The 18,450-nt window shown below is 32.6% G+C and overlaps 1 protein-coding gene across 1 annotated transcript; it reads left to right on the forward strand.

Moving 5' to 3' along the window:
* Positions 1-2,377: 2,377 nt before the first annotated feature.
* On the forward strand, positions 2,378-6,350 carry LOTGIDRAFT_166627 (hypothetical protein; the record flags this gene model as incomplete). Its single annotated transcript, XM_009063689.1, has 3 exons — positions 2,378-2,405; positions 5,694-5,809; positions 5,970-6,350. 3 exons carry the CDS (start codon positions 2,378-2,380, stop codon positions 6,348-6,350), a joined length of 525 nt encoding a protein of 174 aa, XP_009061937.1.
* Positions 6,351-18,450: the final 12,100 nt, after the last annotated feature.

The raw sequence follows: 18,450 nt of genomic DNA on the forward strand, positions 1-18,450 counted from the left end.
TTAATCAGGCTTTTTTATTGATAAAATACAAAAATATATATACATATATATATACATATATTGCTATATTTGTATTTAATTGTTTGCATTTCCTTTTGTACGAATAAATGTTGTAATAATGATAATATTTTGTATTTTCTATCAACAGTATTTTACTGCTCACCATCTGGTTATATAGAATAAATATTTATCAGTATTAGATAATTCAAGCAAAATCTGTTTTAACAGATATTAAAACATTATTTCAAAACTTAATGCTCGTTACATTTCATTCAGGCAACTAAGAGATAAACCACCACAACGTCAGGTACAACGATTTCATCTTTTAACTTTCCCGCTAGAATTCTTCTTTTTTTAAGCCCATATATAAATGAGAACTTGTCTTGTCTGTAGATAAATTGTTTGTGGGTGAACGGACAAAATGCCTCTGCAATTTTCCACCATGAAAATGAGCTTGTGATATGATAGATAAAACAGCAGGCGATAAAGACAACAGTTTAGATCGAATTTTTATGATGCTTATTCTTATGTTTGAGAAATATGAAATTAATGCGATCGAGGTTAGACTCACAACCTTTTGAGTTATTGTCTTTGAGCAAAATTGTATTAAAATTGCAAAGTGAATACAATAACGATTACAGTTTTGATTTGATATGGACGTAACTTGGTATTGATATACATTGATTAGATCTCAGAATTGATTGATTTCTATGTTATTTCGAGGATTAAGGCCTAGTTGTTGAAGGTTATCCGATTCAGTCAAAGACAATGATAAACCTTTTCCATAAGTATTGCATGATCAGTATGTTATGTGTTGGATCTATTTATTGAAATTAAATTTGTCAATCGGAACATGCACCAAAGTTATATGAATATGATAGCAAGGTAATATGGGATATTCCAAAAGTTCTCATGGACTGAAATATATCTAATTAAAATGCTGATCTAGATTCGCTAGAGAACGAAGAAAAATCGAAAGTCTGAAGAAGTAATTACGTATTATAGTACACGTCTATATACAACAATGTGACAGGAATTGGATTTACTATAACTCATATCGACGATGTGTTTAAATAGAATTATTTGTATTGACTGATTATCAGTCAGAAGCCTGGAGTTCTTGCAACTCCACTGAAACTAAGCGTTTTATGAAATCACTATCAAATGGTCCTCAGATTTTATTAACAGCTTTTTCGATAGTTACGTTATAAAACGATTAGTATTAAATGGTTTGATTTGGGTCTTGAACATATGCAAATAGTCTTTAGAAGTACTAAAACTGTACGAAAATCGCATAATTAATTTCAAAATATCTTAAACAGAAATTTATTTTCCTATTTCTATAGATGTCTTTTCTATATATGGCAGTGTCTCAAGAAAAAACCATTCGTCTTTTGAAGGCTAAAATTTTGATTTGTGAACATTTGGTCCGTTTTGAGACTAAGTAACAATTGGTTGACAAAATATCTGTTTCTGCAAAGAATTACAACGACCACAGACGTCAGACTAAAATCAATGCTATCAGAGTCATCAATACACATAAAAAGTGAACCTCTGTACAGGAAATTCAACTTTCTATTGCATGCGGTTTTAGAATGATGTTGGATGAAAAACAGAAATAACTTTTTTGAGAGATGGGTGATTACTTTGTGTACAAAAATATCATACTGTCATGGAGTTACATTTAAAGTTTAGGTTGACGTGTCCATATTATCTATTGACATATAAGAACCTGATGCCACATCAACAACAACACTACTGTTAAACAGATCGATCTCACAGTTCCTAGTGAATATAAACAATCTAAGATTGAGGTTGGCCGGTAAAGATTATTATGTTTGTAGCACAAATCATCCTGTGTGTCTTTCTGTTCTGTTCAGAAGGTAATGGCGTATTCTAAGATTATACATCAGTGTCAACCGTAAAAACTGAATGACTTGAGTAAGGTGTCAAGTGCTTCGGAATTACTATCTTAGTGGATCCTTCTCGATTAACCATCATTACTACGCACACCTGAGATTAATATTATTTTTCATAAAATGTTTATCAAAACAGTATAATTTAACCATACATCAGTAAACTGGAAATGCGCAACAGACAGCAATTGCTGATTGAGAAATGGAATGAATGGAGTTTTACGTTCTACTGTTCTGCACCATGTGGGCTAATGAAGACGGGCAACGCTATGTAGGGTGCAATGAGGGAAGCACTAGCCTGCTCTTTTTCGATTTCCAACTGTCGAAGGATCTTTAACGTGCACAGCCTGTAGCACACGGGACCTCGGTTTATTGTCCCATCCGAACGCATCACTGACAGGGGGAGGGGGAGGGGGGGTGGGGGAACCGGGTTGAAAAATTCGAAGGTATTATCTCGACCTATGTCGGGATTGAACCCTGGACCTTCAGGTTAGCGAGCAAGCGTCTAACTCGCTGAGCCACCGCGGTTCCAATTGCTGATTGAGGGCAACAAGATAGTTGTAAGCTGCCGTTCATCGATTGATCGGTAGTGCTCTGACTAGCTTTTGCAAGTGTTGACGAACGCCTTGCTTTTTGCCTTTCTGTTTAATTTACAGCAATGTCCGATCGCAATATATCTCCTGAAGTACCATGGTACTAGAAAAGTCTCTTAAACTGTTTAATGCCTTCGTATGTGTTTTGTTACTAAATGTATTGCGTTGGTTGAATTACAGTGAACTAAATGAATGACTGTCTTGTATACAATCATGACCTAACAAACAGAAGCTCTATAAATTGTCCTTAACCTGTCAAAGGCAGCTTTATTTCTCATTAGTTAAGTTGAAATGACGTGAGGTGGCAATAAAGAAATTCCAATAAATATTATGAATTTATTACTGTGACACCTAATACTATTGATACGACTATTAAATAGTTTAATGGGTCGTTTAGTCGTAGCCTGTCAGCTAAAAGATAACACATATAATAGATAAGATATAATATATTACTTTTTTCAAGTTATCGATGGGTTTAACACCACTGCTTAATCTGTTATGATTAAGCGTTAAATGTTATATCGATATATTATATACAATAGAAGTTTCGTAAAACCCGCAATCAACATCGAAAACAGATAGATGTCCTGTTATTATTATTATCAAGTTAACAAGTTAATACCACTGATGGTACAATTGCTTTATTTGATACGACGTCTGAGATAATGTGTTCAGGAAATACCAAAGTAGCTCATATTATGAGTACCTCCACTGCGTAGGTTTTCATAAAGCTCAAACCACAGAATGAGATGCAAAATAATAATACTAAAGATAAATAATACTAAATTTGTTTACCTTTTAATGAAATTTTGTTCTGTTATATTTGCTGCTATTCTTTAGTTGTGTTCTGCACTGTTTGTAATTAAAATACGATCCTCTTATAACATACAACCTGTTGCAGTGAACAATGTTTAAAATAGGTCACACAATGGATCATGCCACTTGCTCATCGACTATTTATGAATCGCGACTGGCGAATAATGCGGAATCTCACAGAATAATGAGTGTGCCTGTGGGCTATATACTGTCTGATACTGTTATGTAAATTTAATCAAATCGAATAAGCTTGACTGTTAAGGGACTGTAGTAGAGAAGATATGTAGAGTAGAATTTGGTCACCAGTCCTCACACACTAGAATTGCAACCACTAAATTCTTCTTTCTGATAGATCTGGAATACGAAATGTTTAACGCAATAATTTATATCAAATAATCCCAAAATATATTTGGAATAGACTTCCTTTCCTCATAATGAGATCATCATCGATTGATAATTACACTCCCGAGAATTACTAGACCACACAAGAACCTGTAATGACATTATATCGCCGATCACTTCACCCAATTGAAATACTATACACCCAATAGGTAGATACAATCCTTACCGGACTAGTTTATCTATTACTGTTTAATGTTTGTTTGAAGTTACTGAACACAGACTCGTCATAAGATCGTAAAAAATGGACAGTAGCAGTATGTACAGAAGGGTACAAAAAAACGCGCAATTCAGTGGATGCAAAGCATCTAGAATATGTAGGGTACAGAGTAGAATATTTTAGAGATAAGTGGGGTGTAGTAGAGAATAATATGATAGAGTTCAGCAGAGTAGAATAAACTACATTTTACAAATTCTATTTCAGAGATACATTTTAGATACATAATAGTTGTTTACTTTGCTTCATAAATGGAGATAGACTATGACAAATCGTACAGTAGAGATGAGTGCGAAAAAGAGCATAAAAGATGTATCGAGTTAACAAACTTAAAGCAAGCAAATTTCTTTTCAGACAAGGAGAGCAAAATACTTGGAACATCCCTTCATTTTAATCGATATATTGCATTTTGTATACTTTCTGCAATTTATCGCAAGACTTAGGTTGACATCATTACATATGAGGTAACTAAATATTACACTTCTCTATCCCAGTCTCACGGTCGGACTTTCACATGTTAACAATTAATTAATGGCAAATTTTTCTGGGATTACGAAGATAAAAATTTATCTCGCTGAACATGATTTTTCATGATAAATGGTAATGTTCTCTATCATGAAAAGATGAGCTACTGGCCTTTAATTATTCTTTGAATTCTCATTTGAATTAAGATTGATTTCCACATGTTTGTATCTGCATTTCTTCATACTTGGTCATTTCTGATATTTTTTCTCTTACACAAAAAATCAATGATTAATACCAAACTGATCATATAACTTTATTGACTTTATAAGGGCTCGTTCACACTACAAGCTGAGCAGAGCGGTGGGGAGAATAGTGGATTTAGTTATGTTTTAATGTGCAGACGCTCAGCGGGAGCGGCGAAAGACAGAGAAGAGAAGAGCGGAACAGAGTTGGTTCTATATTTTACTCTGAAAGACTTTTAGTGTTGAAGTGTATAGGTCATGGACGAAGAAGTCTTGGAAAGAAGTATTTTATTTTACATTCAATAATACATTTCTAGAAAATTGGAATCTCTCATTAACAAGTCGTGAGTTCATGTCCAGAATCATAAGGAAAGAAAACTGTTATATGAGAATTACATATGAGGTTACTAAACCAAAAAAAAATCATAATGGTTCGCGAATAACAAAGGTCACACTGATCTGTAGTGACGATTTTTTAAAAGTTTCAGGCAATATCAAAATGGGGTATTTCTTGTAAAATTTCTGTGTTTAGTGATATTACACTCCCCAATAATGAATACATCATACCTCTAGAAGCATATATATCACATAATATTATGTCTATTATTTCTCTGAAGTGTGCCATTAACGTTAACAATTCTTGGTAATATTTTACAGACAAAATTACGAAATCCAGTTGTCTTCAAATATCGAATCACTTTATTTGCTATATATAGTTCAGCGTAATTAAAACATACCTGGTAAAATATACCCTGAAAATATGTTATGTTCGACTTTTCTGTACTGAATGACATAATTCAAGTTTCGGAAGAAAACTTCATTAGAAGATAGTACGTGTCGTGTTGTTAAATGTCGTTTTTCTAGATCAGCACCTTGGTGCATGATCAATTGATACAAAATAACACACCAATGATACAATAGAACTAGACAAAGATACAATAAAACATAAAATGTACAATAGAACAAACTAATGATACAACATAACAGACCAATGATACAATAGAACATACCATTGATACATTAGAATAGACCAATGATACAACAGAACAGATCAATGATACAAAAGAACAGGCCAGTGATACAATAGAACAGACTCATGGTAATGATTCAATAAAACAGACCAATGATACAACAGAACAGATCAATGATACAAAAGAACAGGTCAATGATACAATAGAACAGACCCATGGTAATGATACAATAGAGCGGACCATTGATACAATAGAACAGACCAATAATACAATGGAACAAACTAAATACAGAGCGATACAATAGAACAGACTAATGATACAATATATGAGAACAATGATACAAAGAACAGACCAATGATCCAATAGAACAGACCAATGATACAACAGAACAGGCTAATGATACAATAGAACAGACCAATGATACAACAGAACAGACCAATGATAAAATAAAAAAGGCCAATGATACAATAGAACAGACCAGTGATACAATAGAACAGACCAATGATACAACAGAACAGACTAATGATACAATAAAAAAGACCAATGATACGATAGAACAGACCAATAATACAGTAGAACAGATCAATGATACAACAGAACAGACCAATGATACAACAGAACAGGCCAATGATACAGTAGAACAGACCAATGATACAGTAGAACAGACCATTGATACGATAGAACAGACCAATGATACAGTAGAACAGACCAATTATACAATTATATTTTGAGGTCTAATATTGGTAAAGTATTATATAATTCTATAATAACCAAGTACGTGGGAGTTGACATTTGAACATGTTACAAGGCACGGGTATTACCAGTTGCTTACGTGTAGGTTTATTATCTCTTGGAGGACGCAATATTTAAAAATTGCTTTTGAATCGAACACCACAAAAGATATCAATGATACTTGATTATATTTTGTTTCAAACATTGACATCATACAATTCTCATCTGACAAGATATATTAACATGATTTTTCCAGATTCTGCAACCATTCATCGCGTTAAAGGGCCATAGACATGTGGGTGATTCTGAAATGCTAAGCTATATTGATAGATTCCCAATTTTGAAAGAAATGTATAATTACATATTTAATAAAACAATTTTCTAGAAATGACTCTTACGTCCATGAAATCCCCAGATTGAACAGACAACATATTATTTGAAAAATAAAAGCAATCTTAGAACATCTATACATAAATCGTAAAAGATGACTTTACAAGTTTTATGTCGGTTACCTTGACATGGAAAATCCGCGACATAAATCGAAAACCTTTCATGTTTTATTATAAATAAATTATAATCAGCAAGACATAACACTTACTGTTTCTCCTTTCACACGTCAATCGCTAAGCACTCCCTTGACAAATTTTATATTAAGTATTGCACAAGAAATACATTTAGTTCTGAAAAAATTGCAACAATGTGTATTCTTTCGATTCAATTCCAAATCTCCCGATGGACAGCCACGATATAATTACAATAGAAGATAACGGTACATGTATTGATGACAACAATTAATTTTATTCATCTCTTAACAACACCAAGATGAAATGGTGACATGTCATTCATAGAATATTGTCATTCATAATAGTTTGGCAAAACTCGTCAGAAATGTATCATTATTTTGCAATGATTTTGTACTAGAACATGTTGAGTCTCAAATATTAAACATTTTGAGATTCATAACGTGTATAAACAAGATAAGCATTCGAATTATATTCTATTTAGTTATTAAGTCTGTATTAAAAAAAAAACAAATTTAATCAGACAGCTTTGGCGATTTGTAATTCCCGTAGAGCACTATTTGGCAGACTTTACTCCCAGAATATTGACATAAACATTATTACACTAATGCAGTACGTTTTTAATTTTAAGAGATGTCGCTTTGCATTTATTTTTCATCACTGCGTACAGCATGATCTTATTCCGATCTTATTAGTACATCTTTGAATTGTGTTCAATACTTTTTACCATGTCCATAATGACACGATTTTTTCTAATTCTGTGACGTCGAGCTGCCATAAGCTCTACTTCCAATAATATTTTAACTATAAAACCCATAATCCAAATTCTTACATTTTCTGTTCTTTCGTATTTTTGTCTTAAAATCAAGGCTGATATATTATTGGTTATTACATCCGACTTCCATCCTTACTAACTTTCTAAAACTCGAGTATACTTGTGGGCAGAACGTTTATCAGGTGCTAATAATATTTATAATGAAATAAATTTGTAGCTTCAGCTTGTTTGATTTCTATGGAAGGTGGAAAAACTAAAAGATCAGCAAAAGTGCAATGAGTGCAGTAAACATTTGATAACTATAGAACTCGATTAATAGTTTGTGTCTGTTCAAAGAATCAGAGAAAGATGATCTCTTTAAACACAGTTAGTTCACAGACATTATCAAGGCAATTAGCAAAATCATAAACCACAGGCGTTCTTCAAACAACAAAATAATAAACTCATTACAAAGTAAATTTGTAAAGAAAAGATAGGAGCATATTTAAGGAATGTGGGTTTCTGGTTCTAATTCTAGTACCAAGTAAAGCTTTACCAAGGCTGTCTGACTTCTAAAAGAAACAGACGAACAACACGTCATTTTAAAAAGAGTAGAAATCCAGTACTCGAAAATCGGATTAAGCAACAAAAACTTCTTTTCCATATATACATATATATCCTTTTTTATTACATCAACTGTGATGTGGAAATATGACTTGTTCAAGGTCAATAAACTTTCAAACGCCTATACCTACAGAGATTTAAACACATTCTACCCCCATTTGTTCGACTTATATTATGTATTATGAAGGAAAACAAACGAAAAAGCACTATAGTTTTTAGTCCAAAGCCGTGGCGAAAAGGAGGCATAAAAGACATTTTATAAACGACTGTTGCTGCAAGCAACGCCCACTCTACTCGGGGAACGTTACCCATATACGTTTACGCCATTGAAACACCGTTTATAATTGAAATGTTTATTGTTTATTCCCATCAGTTCCATACGTTTACAAGACAATATATGACAAACGTTGAGTTGATTATAGCATAGGCCTACACGACCACATGTTGACGTTAATCGTTTCTACAGTAGCCTACACGATTATACACGACTACACGGTTTAGCTGAAAATACAATAGGGATTTATAAGATAGTGTTTACTCATAAACGTAAATATAACACCAATGCCTTTGGTTAATAAATAAGCTGACATGACGTGCAAATTACAGACACCAAGTAGGCCTAGGCCCACGGTCTACGATACAATGACAAATACGTTAGTTATTTACGTTAATACGTTAAGCTAGCAATTGACCTTCACTATAGTCATACTCTATGCATTTTGCGTTATTAATATACATATTTGGGACTAAAACTTACAACTTACGAGGGGATATGGGGCGTTATGTATGCGTTCTATTGATTTATCTGTAAAAAACAATGGCGGCGTTATTATTAAAGAAAGTTGCAAGTTCGTTTTGTCTTCATCGTTAAATTAGGGTTGCGTTCGTTTTATACAAATAGGCCTACATGGGCTTACACGTTCTGCCGTATCAACGACGATAAAGAAAGTTTTTTTTCAATATGTTTTTTTATATACAAATTATGTTGTGATCAAGTACACTCACAGCGTATGAATAAGCCATTAGAGTGAAATCAGGAATATAGAAGAAATTGTTATTTAAATATACCAGACATATAATGCCTGAAAGATATGGCTTAGATTCACTGCATCTACAAACTCAAGAGATTACAGAAATAGATATTGAAAATAAAAATGAGAAAGTAGGTCATGTGATAAAAGTAAAGGGATAACACATTGACTCAGTTACTTCCGACATTCTCATACGTTGGAAAGTTTATCGAGATTCATTCCTCGGAAAGTTTGCTATATACGTCGGTATATACCTCTTTTTAGAAAAAAATCACCAGATCAGGATGCAAAAATGAAAATACATTAGTCAAACATAAAAAAAAGTTGTATTAAGGCGAAAGAAATACTTTCTTAATCTTGAGAAATACAACAAGACAAATACGTCTCTAACAACAATTAAGAATAACAATAACTTAGAAAAAACTAACTCCAAAAATAAACAACTTTTATCAAATAAAAACAACTGAATTTAACTTTAAAAAATAACCTGTTTTTGAAGAAAGGTCCAAGTTTTCCTCAATTAAATGATAATAAAAGTCATAAAATGGAATATAAAATAGAAGACTTGGAATGCCAGAATGCTTTAAATTTATTCAAAAATAACAAATCGCCAGGAAGCGACGGACTAGGCGCCTAGTTTTACCGAACGTTTTGGCCAGTTATCAGTACGCTCCTTTTGAACTCTATAAGTTATGCTTTTGAGAATCAGAAGAATCTAATACCTAACCCTTTGAGGATAAAAGTCAACTCTCCAGAGACCTATCATACTGACAAATGTCGACGTAAAACTAACAAGTAAAGTACTCTCGCTCCGTTTGAAACCTCTCTTGTCTCGTCTGATTAACGCTTATTAAACGGCGTTTATAGGCACCAACATGAATACACCAAAAGTAAACAGATAACGCAATTTCTCAAGGCAATAGATTTGAAAAAAGCATTCGACAGTATAAACCATAAATTTTTGTTTAAGGTACTGGCGCTTTCGGACTAAAACGTAACTTTAGATGGATCCGTATATTATACAGACATTTCATGTGCAGTAATAAATAATGGTTATACAACCCCTCAGTTTTCAGGTGAATGTGGTGTACGCCAAGGTGAACGAAGCAGAACCATCTCATTCAACTTAGTTATCAAAACACTACGTATTTTCATTCGCAACGATACTTGTATGAATTTGTTAAAAAGAAATCGCTTTTTCAGACGACCTAACATGCCTCATGAAACATTATAAATCAACACGCCATCTTCTGGAGGCCCTTAAAAAATCTAATAAGGTCTCTGGATTAGAAATGACAAAAAAACAAATCCGAAGCTATTGACCTAAACAACGGAATCAACCTCAATAGGAAAATACAGGTCCTTGGATTAGTTTTAAGAACTAAAAGTATAAAATTTCTTGGCATTAATTTTTCGCATAATAAAACTACGTCAGAAAAACTCAATTTTAAAACATATTATCTGAAATCGGAACGACTCTGAAGATATGGAAAAAAACGAAATCTTACGATTATGGGTAAAATACAAATAATAAAAACATTTTGCTTATCCAAGATATTAAATACCATAGCCACCGTAAAAACACTTAACAAAATAATCAATAATTAAACTCTCTTCTTTTTGCATTCGTGTCGAATGGTCGCGACAAAATTAAACGAAATATAATAATTCAAGAATTAGATAGAGGTGGTCTCAATACGGTAGACTTAAATGAAATGTTAATATATCAAAGTCTATTTTGGATTCACTATTGGAAATCAAACATGGAAAATTCCCTATGAATATATTTTAAGCAAATATGACGGTAACCTATTACCAGCAATTACAACATAAAAAGTCTAAAATTGTCTCCCTTTTACAACCAACAGCCATTATGTAAATCAAAATTAACAGAAACCTCATTATATACGTTCTGCAACTCAGCAATTGAGACAATAGATCATTTATTTTTGCACTGTCACTATACCCAGGTTATCTGGGGGGAACTTAATTCCATATTTCAATGTAACGGTATTGAGATCAGTTTATTGTCATGTCACGATACAAACATTTTGGGCATACAGATAATAGTCTATTCAAAACAGAATACGAATGGCTTTTCGTTAACCACCTTATTTTTCTGACTAAATATTTTATATATAAAAGGAAATGTGAAATTAAATATGCAGACAAATTTTTTTATAAATTCTATTTAATCTCTAAAGCTGACATAGAATAAGGAATCTTTCAAAACAATATGTTTTTATTTTAATAATAAATGGAGTTTTGGTTGATAGGGGTGACAGTTTTGCTGACATGTTATTGAGATTCTTGGTAAACCTTTTATACCACGATATCATATAAGTTATATCATTTGTAATCACCTGTATATTGAATGTATATTTACATTAGCTATTATTTTGTCCATTGGACTGATGCAAATTTGTGTGGCGTTTATATCACAATAAATTCCACTGCCTGATCACCAAAACATTAGGCGTAGTAATTTTAATCGTTATGCATTGACAAATTTTGAAATTAAAATATTTGAAAAATTAAAAGGCATTCACATTACATGGTGATCTCTGACCACTGTAAGTTGTTGTATTTAATGTGAACATGATTCGGTGCTAGCACAAACTTTAAACGGACAAAAACTATCCACACTATTACAAAAGTCAAATGTTGCGTAAATGAAAATTGCAAATAGATATAGCGAGAGCAAATACTGAAAAGAGGATAGAAGTCCTTTAAAAGTCTCTTTTTAAGTATTGATTATGAAAGGAGTGACAAAATTATTACATTAAGTCAATTATTTACGTGTAAGTTATTTGATTCATTGGGCTAATATCGTCGTGAAAATTGGTTTAACACTTGTTTCTGTTATTTTGACAAACTCTGTCATAATGTATCTGGTCTAGAATTTGCTACTATTGTCGTTGATAATATACAAATACCAGCCCTGAGCTTTCTGCAATTTTCATACATCTTGTTAGTCTTTTTAAGCTTTACAGACCTATAGGGATTCAGTGGAAAAGGTTTCAGTCAAAGTCGTCGCTAAACTCCTGCTACTAGCCATACTGGTTTCGTTGCAGATAATTAAGGCATCCTTGTCTTGGTAGAATAAACCTCATTATAAGGTACAACTGACGTGATTTATGGTCGTGTTTTATAATCGCCTCTCGAAGTCTACAGTCACTTTACCCCTGTATTTGTTAATCAATGACGAGAGAAGCAGTACCAGTGTTTATTAAGTATATAATTATTGATTTGAGTAATGCTCTAGGCTATTATTAAATATTAGTTTGTATTTTTATTGAATAATTAACAACTAATTGCAAATTAATAATGGGTACATTTCGTGTTCAAAGAAATTATTTTATCTGATTTAATAAAAAAAAAAAATACTTGAAGCACATTAAGTAAATTGACCGAGACATTTTTATTATTTGCTTTATGTCACTGACATCAACTGTACATCTCTTTTATTTGTAAAATGTAAAACGCGTGATTACAATCAAGCTAGTTAATCATAAGGATTTCCTGCTTTTAATACACTTAAAGGCTGCACAAAACAATAATATTGTCGTAACTCGTACAAAACATTAAGAATTGTATTCTACGTGATTTTGTTCTCTATAGAAATAAAGCAAAAATAAGATGTAAGACTTTATTGTATTTTACTTCATTTTCTCCTTTCATTTAAAGATGTGAAGATAGCCTTGTAACATTGATGAAAGTAAGAAGAAAGAACTCTGCGAAACAATGTCGCATTGGGATTTTTGATAAACAAATGGATAGTTAAGATAGACAAATTTTCCATAGATTTTAATCGTGTTTCAAGTGAGATAAGAAGAGAGACCCATGTTTCTAATGTGTTTCATTTCACTGATGTATACCAGTTGCCTTGTATGCGATACAAGTATACGAGTATAAAGAGTTTAATCAATATGACGTCATACAGTACACATTTTTCTATGAAAACATGACCGGGAGATTTTGCAGTCTTTTGTGATTGGAATCAATAAGTTTAAGGTAGTGTTAACGGTTTTGTTTTATTGATTGTTTATAGGATTAACTGTACTGCAGTGACAATCTAGTCACAAAGTACAATTTCCTTTAAAGATAGTGCATCCAATATGGCGATTCTGATCAGAAGCTTGTTGTTTGCAAGGGGTCACTAAATGTATTTGTCTAAAGAATAAATCACTAAGCTCAAGACCGGGTCTGCAGCTGGGATAGGTCATGGTGTTTTCTTGTAATTAGACATAGTATTATGACATTTTACAATATGTCTGCTACCTATAAATAAACTAAGAACTAATGATCCGATCACCAATTTGTGTCAAAAATATAATTTGTGCAAGATATTGTTGATTTATTCAAACACACACACACAATAATAAAATTATGACATAAACCGTCGCCTTTATCGCGTTCACATGCCAACAAATTTAAATGCGATTTTACTAAGTAAAGGGCAATAACTCAAATTCCGTTGATCGAAAAATCATCAAATTCAACTTGACTAAGATCACATCATTTTAAATGATAACACAAAATTTCATTTAAACTGGATGGAAATTGTAGTCTCTATTGTGTTCACAAACACATTTTGACGCGTTTTTCTTAAAACAATAGCAATAAAAAGATAGTTTGCCAGGCAAGGTAATATACGCCCACTGGCAGCTTTGATTTTAAATGAAAAATATTTAGCAGTAAAAAATATTTAGCAGTACAGTAACAATCACCAGTATGAAATATTCAACCTTCAGTCATACACTTCTTTTGAACTCTTTAGGGCGATAGTGGATAATACTGAGTATGAGTTATTGCCCTTGTACACTAAAGGGGGTTCAATTTTTAGCTCGGGAAAACTTTAGAGGACAAATATTCAATCCTCAGCGCGGTACCGAATAATAAAACCAAGTTTTTTCCAAATCCGGCAAGAATCATGCCTTTTATTGTTTAAGAGTTAAAATTTGAAAGCGTTTTCAAGAACGAGGTCAATAACTCCTATGAAACATATTTCGATTTTTTTGATTTTCGATAGGGTTCATCCATGGGTGAAAATAAACAATTTCACAAAGTTTCGTCAAAATCTGTCAAGAATTGAGCTTTCTAGAATGTTAATGAGCTCAATATTTCTCAAGAACATGGGCAATAACTGATACTAGATATTTTTCGCTTTTTCGATAGGGTGCATCTTTGGGTGATAAGGAACACTCACACCAAGTTTCGTCAAAATTCGTCAAGAATTGTACCTTTTAGAGTGTTCACAAACTAAAAATTGAACGCGTTCTCAAGAACAGGGGCAGTAACTCTTACAAGATATTTTTCTGATTTTCGATAGGGTCCATCCTTGGGTGATAACAAAGACTCACACCAAGTTTCGCCAAAATTCGTCCAGAATTGTGCCTTCTAGTGTGTTTACAAGCTAAAAATTGAACGCGTTTTCAAGAACAGGGCAAAAACTCAAACTAAATATTTTTCGATTTTTCTGATTTTTAATAGGCTTTATCGTTGGGTGATAACAAAAACCTCATACCATTTTCATCAAAATCCGTCAAGAATTGTGCCATCTGGAGTGTTTACGAGCTAAAATTTGAACGCGTTTTCAAGAACAAGGGCAATAACTTATACTAAATATTTTTCGATTCTTCTGATTTTCAATAGGGTTCACCCTTGGGTGATTACGAACACTCACACCACGTTCCGTCAAGAATTGATGGACAGACGGACTGACTGCAATATACGCCCACCATTACATGTGGGCGTATAAAAACAGTTCATCGAAAGACCGTCAAAGTCGAATTTGACCAAGATCTCCTCATAACAAAAAATTATCACACCAAATTTCTTTTCAATCGGATGAAAACTGTAATAACTCAAAAATCGTTCATTGAAAGATAGCCAAATTCGAACTTGTCCAAGATCTGATCATTATAAATATTAACATCAAATTTCATTTAAATCGGATGACAACTGTAGTATCTATTGTGTGCACAAACAAATTTTGACGCGATTTTCCTAAATCAAGGACAATAACTCAGAAACTGTTCGTCGGAAGATCGTCAAATTCGAAAATCCCAGTTTCATCAATATAAATGATCACACCAAATTTCATTAAAATCAGATAAAAACTGTAGTTACTATTGTGCCAATTGAGGACGGACCTACGGACAAGGGCGACGACATTATAATGTGAGTATAACCATGGTATCAGGCGTCTAGAAGAGAAAGGATACCATGCCTGGCAATACACCCGCATATAGCAAATAAAGTGCACTGAGATGACTTGATCGCTTTAAAATATATATTGAATGAAAAAAAAAGATATGTAAACGTAAATGACTCATTAAAAGATAGTTCGATATTATTGGATAAATTGGAATAATTTATGTCCGGAGCATGAACATATTTTCAATAAATCAATGGAACGGATCAATGTTTTATACAAAGATTTCATGACTTACTGCAATGTTAGAGGAACTAAAATCAGGAAAAGTATTAAAGCTCAGTTTAGTCAATTTTTACTGTATTGGATCTACAGTGTTCTGACATTCTCTTACATTTGAGATAGTTGGCAGTATCGTACGCCATACTACCGGGTAAGCATACTTTGATACACCATCACATCAAATGCAAAATATAACTCTAAAAATACAGGACCTTACGATAATGAGTAGAATGACATGACCTCAAGTGGAAAAGAACCGAACAAATCAATGATTAATATCAATAAAAATCAGACATAATAAACTCACAGATTGTCAGGTTACGAAACTTGTCATACATTAACAGTTTGGTTTTTGAGTAATTTGAATGTAATTGAAATATAATTGCTTGAAAAACAGAATATATATATTAGGCAGAAACATTTTAGAACGAAAAAGGCCTCATTAACTATCATTAAAGTATAACTTTGAGTACAGGATGCTATGTCGTGTCAACTTTTTTTTATGCCAAGCTTAAATTTATATATTGTAATACTTTAGTGTAGATAACAAAAAACATTAAATTTTCAGATTCTAAAATGCTGTTTTTCAAGAAATCAACCAAATTGATGCTCGATTATCACAACTGAAAGACGTAACAACCTTATTAATGTTCATACCAAATAAAAATGGTACTGAAAAATGTTAACAGCACCAGGAAGAAGTTTGCCGAATTTATAGAAACAGAATTTTCTATAAATAATGATTTGTATATTATGTCATGACCTTGACCCAATTCGATAATTAAGAAACGATTAGCAGCTTAAGTGTTGTTATTGCCAACATCATTTGTTGCATTATGTGTTGAATAGGTTATTAGTAAAATAAGTTAATATAAACAACACCTGCAATCACCTGTTACACTTACTTCATATACACGGTTGGTATTGAATGAAAGAAATCCTCGATTTATCACTAATAAGAACTGACTGTTGGCTACGAATTGTCGGTTGGTAATCGTCCAAGACTTTGGTCTTTCAGTAACTTTCACATGATTGAACAACAAAAGTATTTGTTACAGCCAACTGACATAAAGTTGGATGGTTGTTGTGAACGATGTTTCAGGTATCTACTTTGAGGCGACCGAAAACCAAAATGTTTGCAATTTTCTAAGAAAAAGAGAGGGTTTTTTATTTGCTTGATATCGAAATCTCTTTTGGTATTGATTGTTTACCTGTTTACCATCAAAATCCCTTGACAGATAGAAGAATATAGCGTATAAATGTAGTCTATATTATAAATTATAAAACAGTTATATTTGTTCGTGTAACGGTGCTAATCTCAAATTCACGCGGAATGCAAAGTTAACCTTATGATATACTTTCAGGCAAGTATCTACACTAATCTAACCTAATATTAGCGTCTGTTGTCACCGGGAATATACTGAGACTGGGTGCCTTCGACAACAGGAGATGAAACCAAAAGGGCGGGAAACTGAAAAACTGCCCCGATAAGAACAAATGTCGATCAAAATTAAACCATTATGATTATATATATTGTTTATGATTATATATATTATATTTCTAGGAGTTTAAATGATCCAGGTCAGTATCTCTTCGTGTCATTAGAACGGGTTAAGTGTTTTCAAATAAGCAGAAATAAAGGTAATTAAATCGTCTGAGATTCCACAAACTGTCTCAACTCATTGCAATCAAATAAATAGAAGATTGAATTATTCTAAAGTGATTGAGATCATCTTGTCTCCCTGATGAAAAGTCTCTCTCTGAATTGTTCTTATACCAATGACCCTTGACAAGACTAATCGTATGGAAAGTTTCTCAATATTACCCCTGCGTTTAGTCTCCTCTACTTTCAATCAAGGAATATCTTACTTATTACAGTACAGACGATGATTGTATTGTCCAACATTTTTACACACACGATGTCTCGTATTTATCCGTGTATCACAGATACTTATACACAATATCTATACCATTAAAGTTTCCATTTTAAAATATACAACCCATTACGTTTTAATTTCGAGTAGAGAAGCTTCATTATCCTTACTAAGCATTCTAGGAACTAACTAGTCTGAAAATTTCTTACAAGAATGACTCTTACTTGCTAGCATACAGATCCGTGAAGTATTCAACTGACAAATGGCAACCGCCCGGTTCCGTCCAGAAATTCTAAATTCTGCCATCATAACCACTCTAAAATGTTTTCGTTCGGTATTTTCGCCCTTAATTATTTCAATAGCAGGTTCTATTATAGATTATCACTTCACTACTCCTCCCTGATATTTTGTGGTCCATAATCATAACTAATTACTTAACAAGATAGCAATGTTTACAGTTAAACATTGGTTTTTAAATAGAAAATTATAGCATCGTTTTTGTAAATCCGGCCAAGTTGAATAATGTATTTTAGAGTGCAACAATTGTCTTTTGTAAAAAATAATGTTCACTTTCTGTAAAAAAAAGAGTAAATCGTATTAAATACGGACATCCAATGTTATATCAATAAGAATAATGATAAGATAGCTGTCAAGATCCTGTAAAAGGTATTATACGCCAACTGACAGCTTAAACATACAATTGGTAAAATGGCAACCATGATGTTTTATCGATAGCATTCAACCTTTTATAGTGTTATGATTAACAATTAAACCAGGTATCGTCCTTCAAGTAATGTGGTTTTTAGAGTTTTTACTTGAGCTTAAAATCGAATGTGCTTTGATATATTCTAGATAG

Source organism: Lottia gigantea, assembly GCF_000327385.1.
Source record: "Lottia gigantea unplaced genomic scaffold LOTGIsca_59, whole genome shotgun sequence".
Classification (NCBI taxonomy): Eukaryota; Metazoa; Mollusca; class Gastropoda; family Lottiidae; genus Lottia; species Lottia gigantea.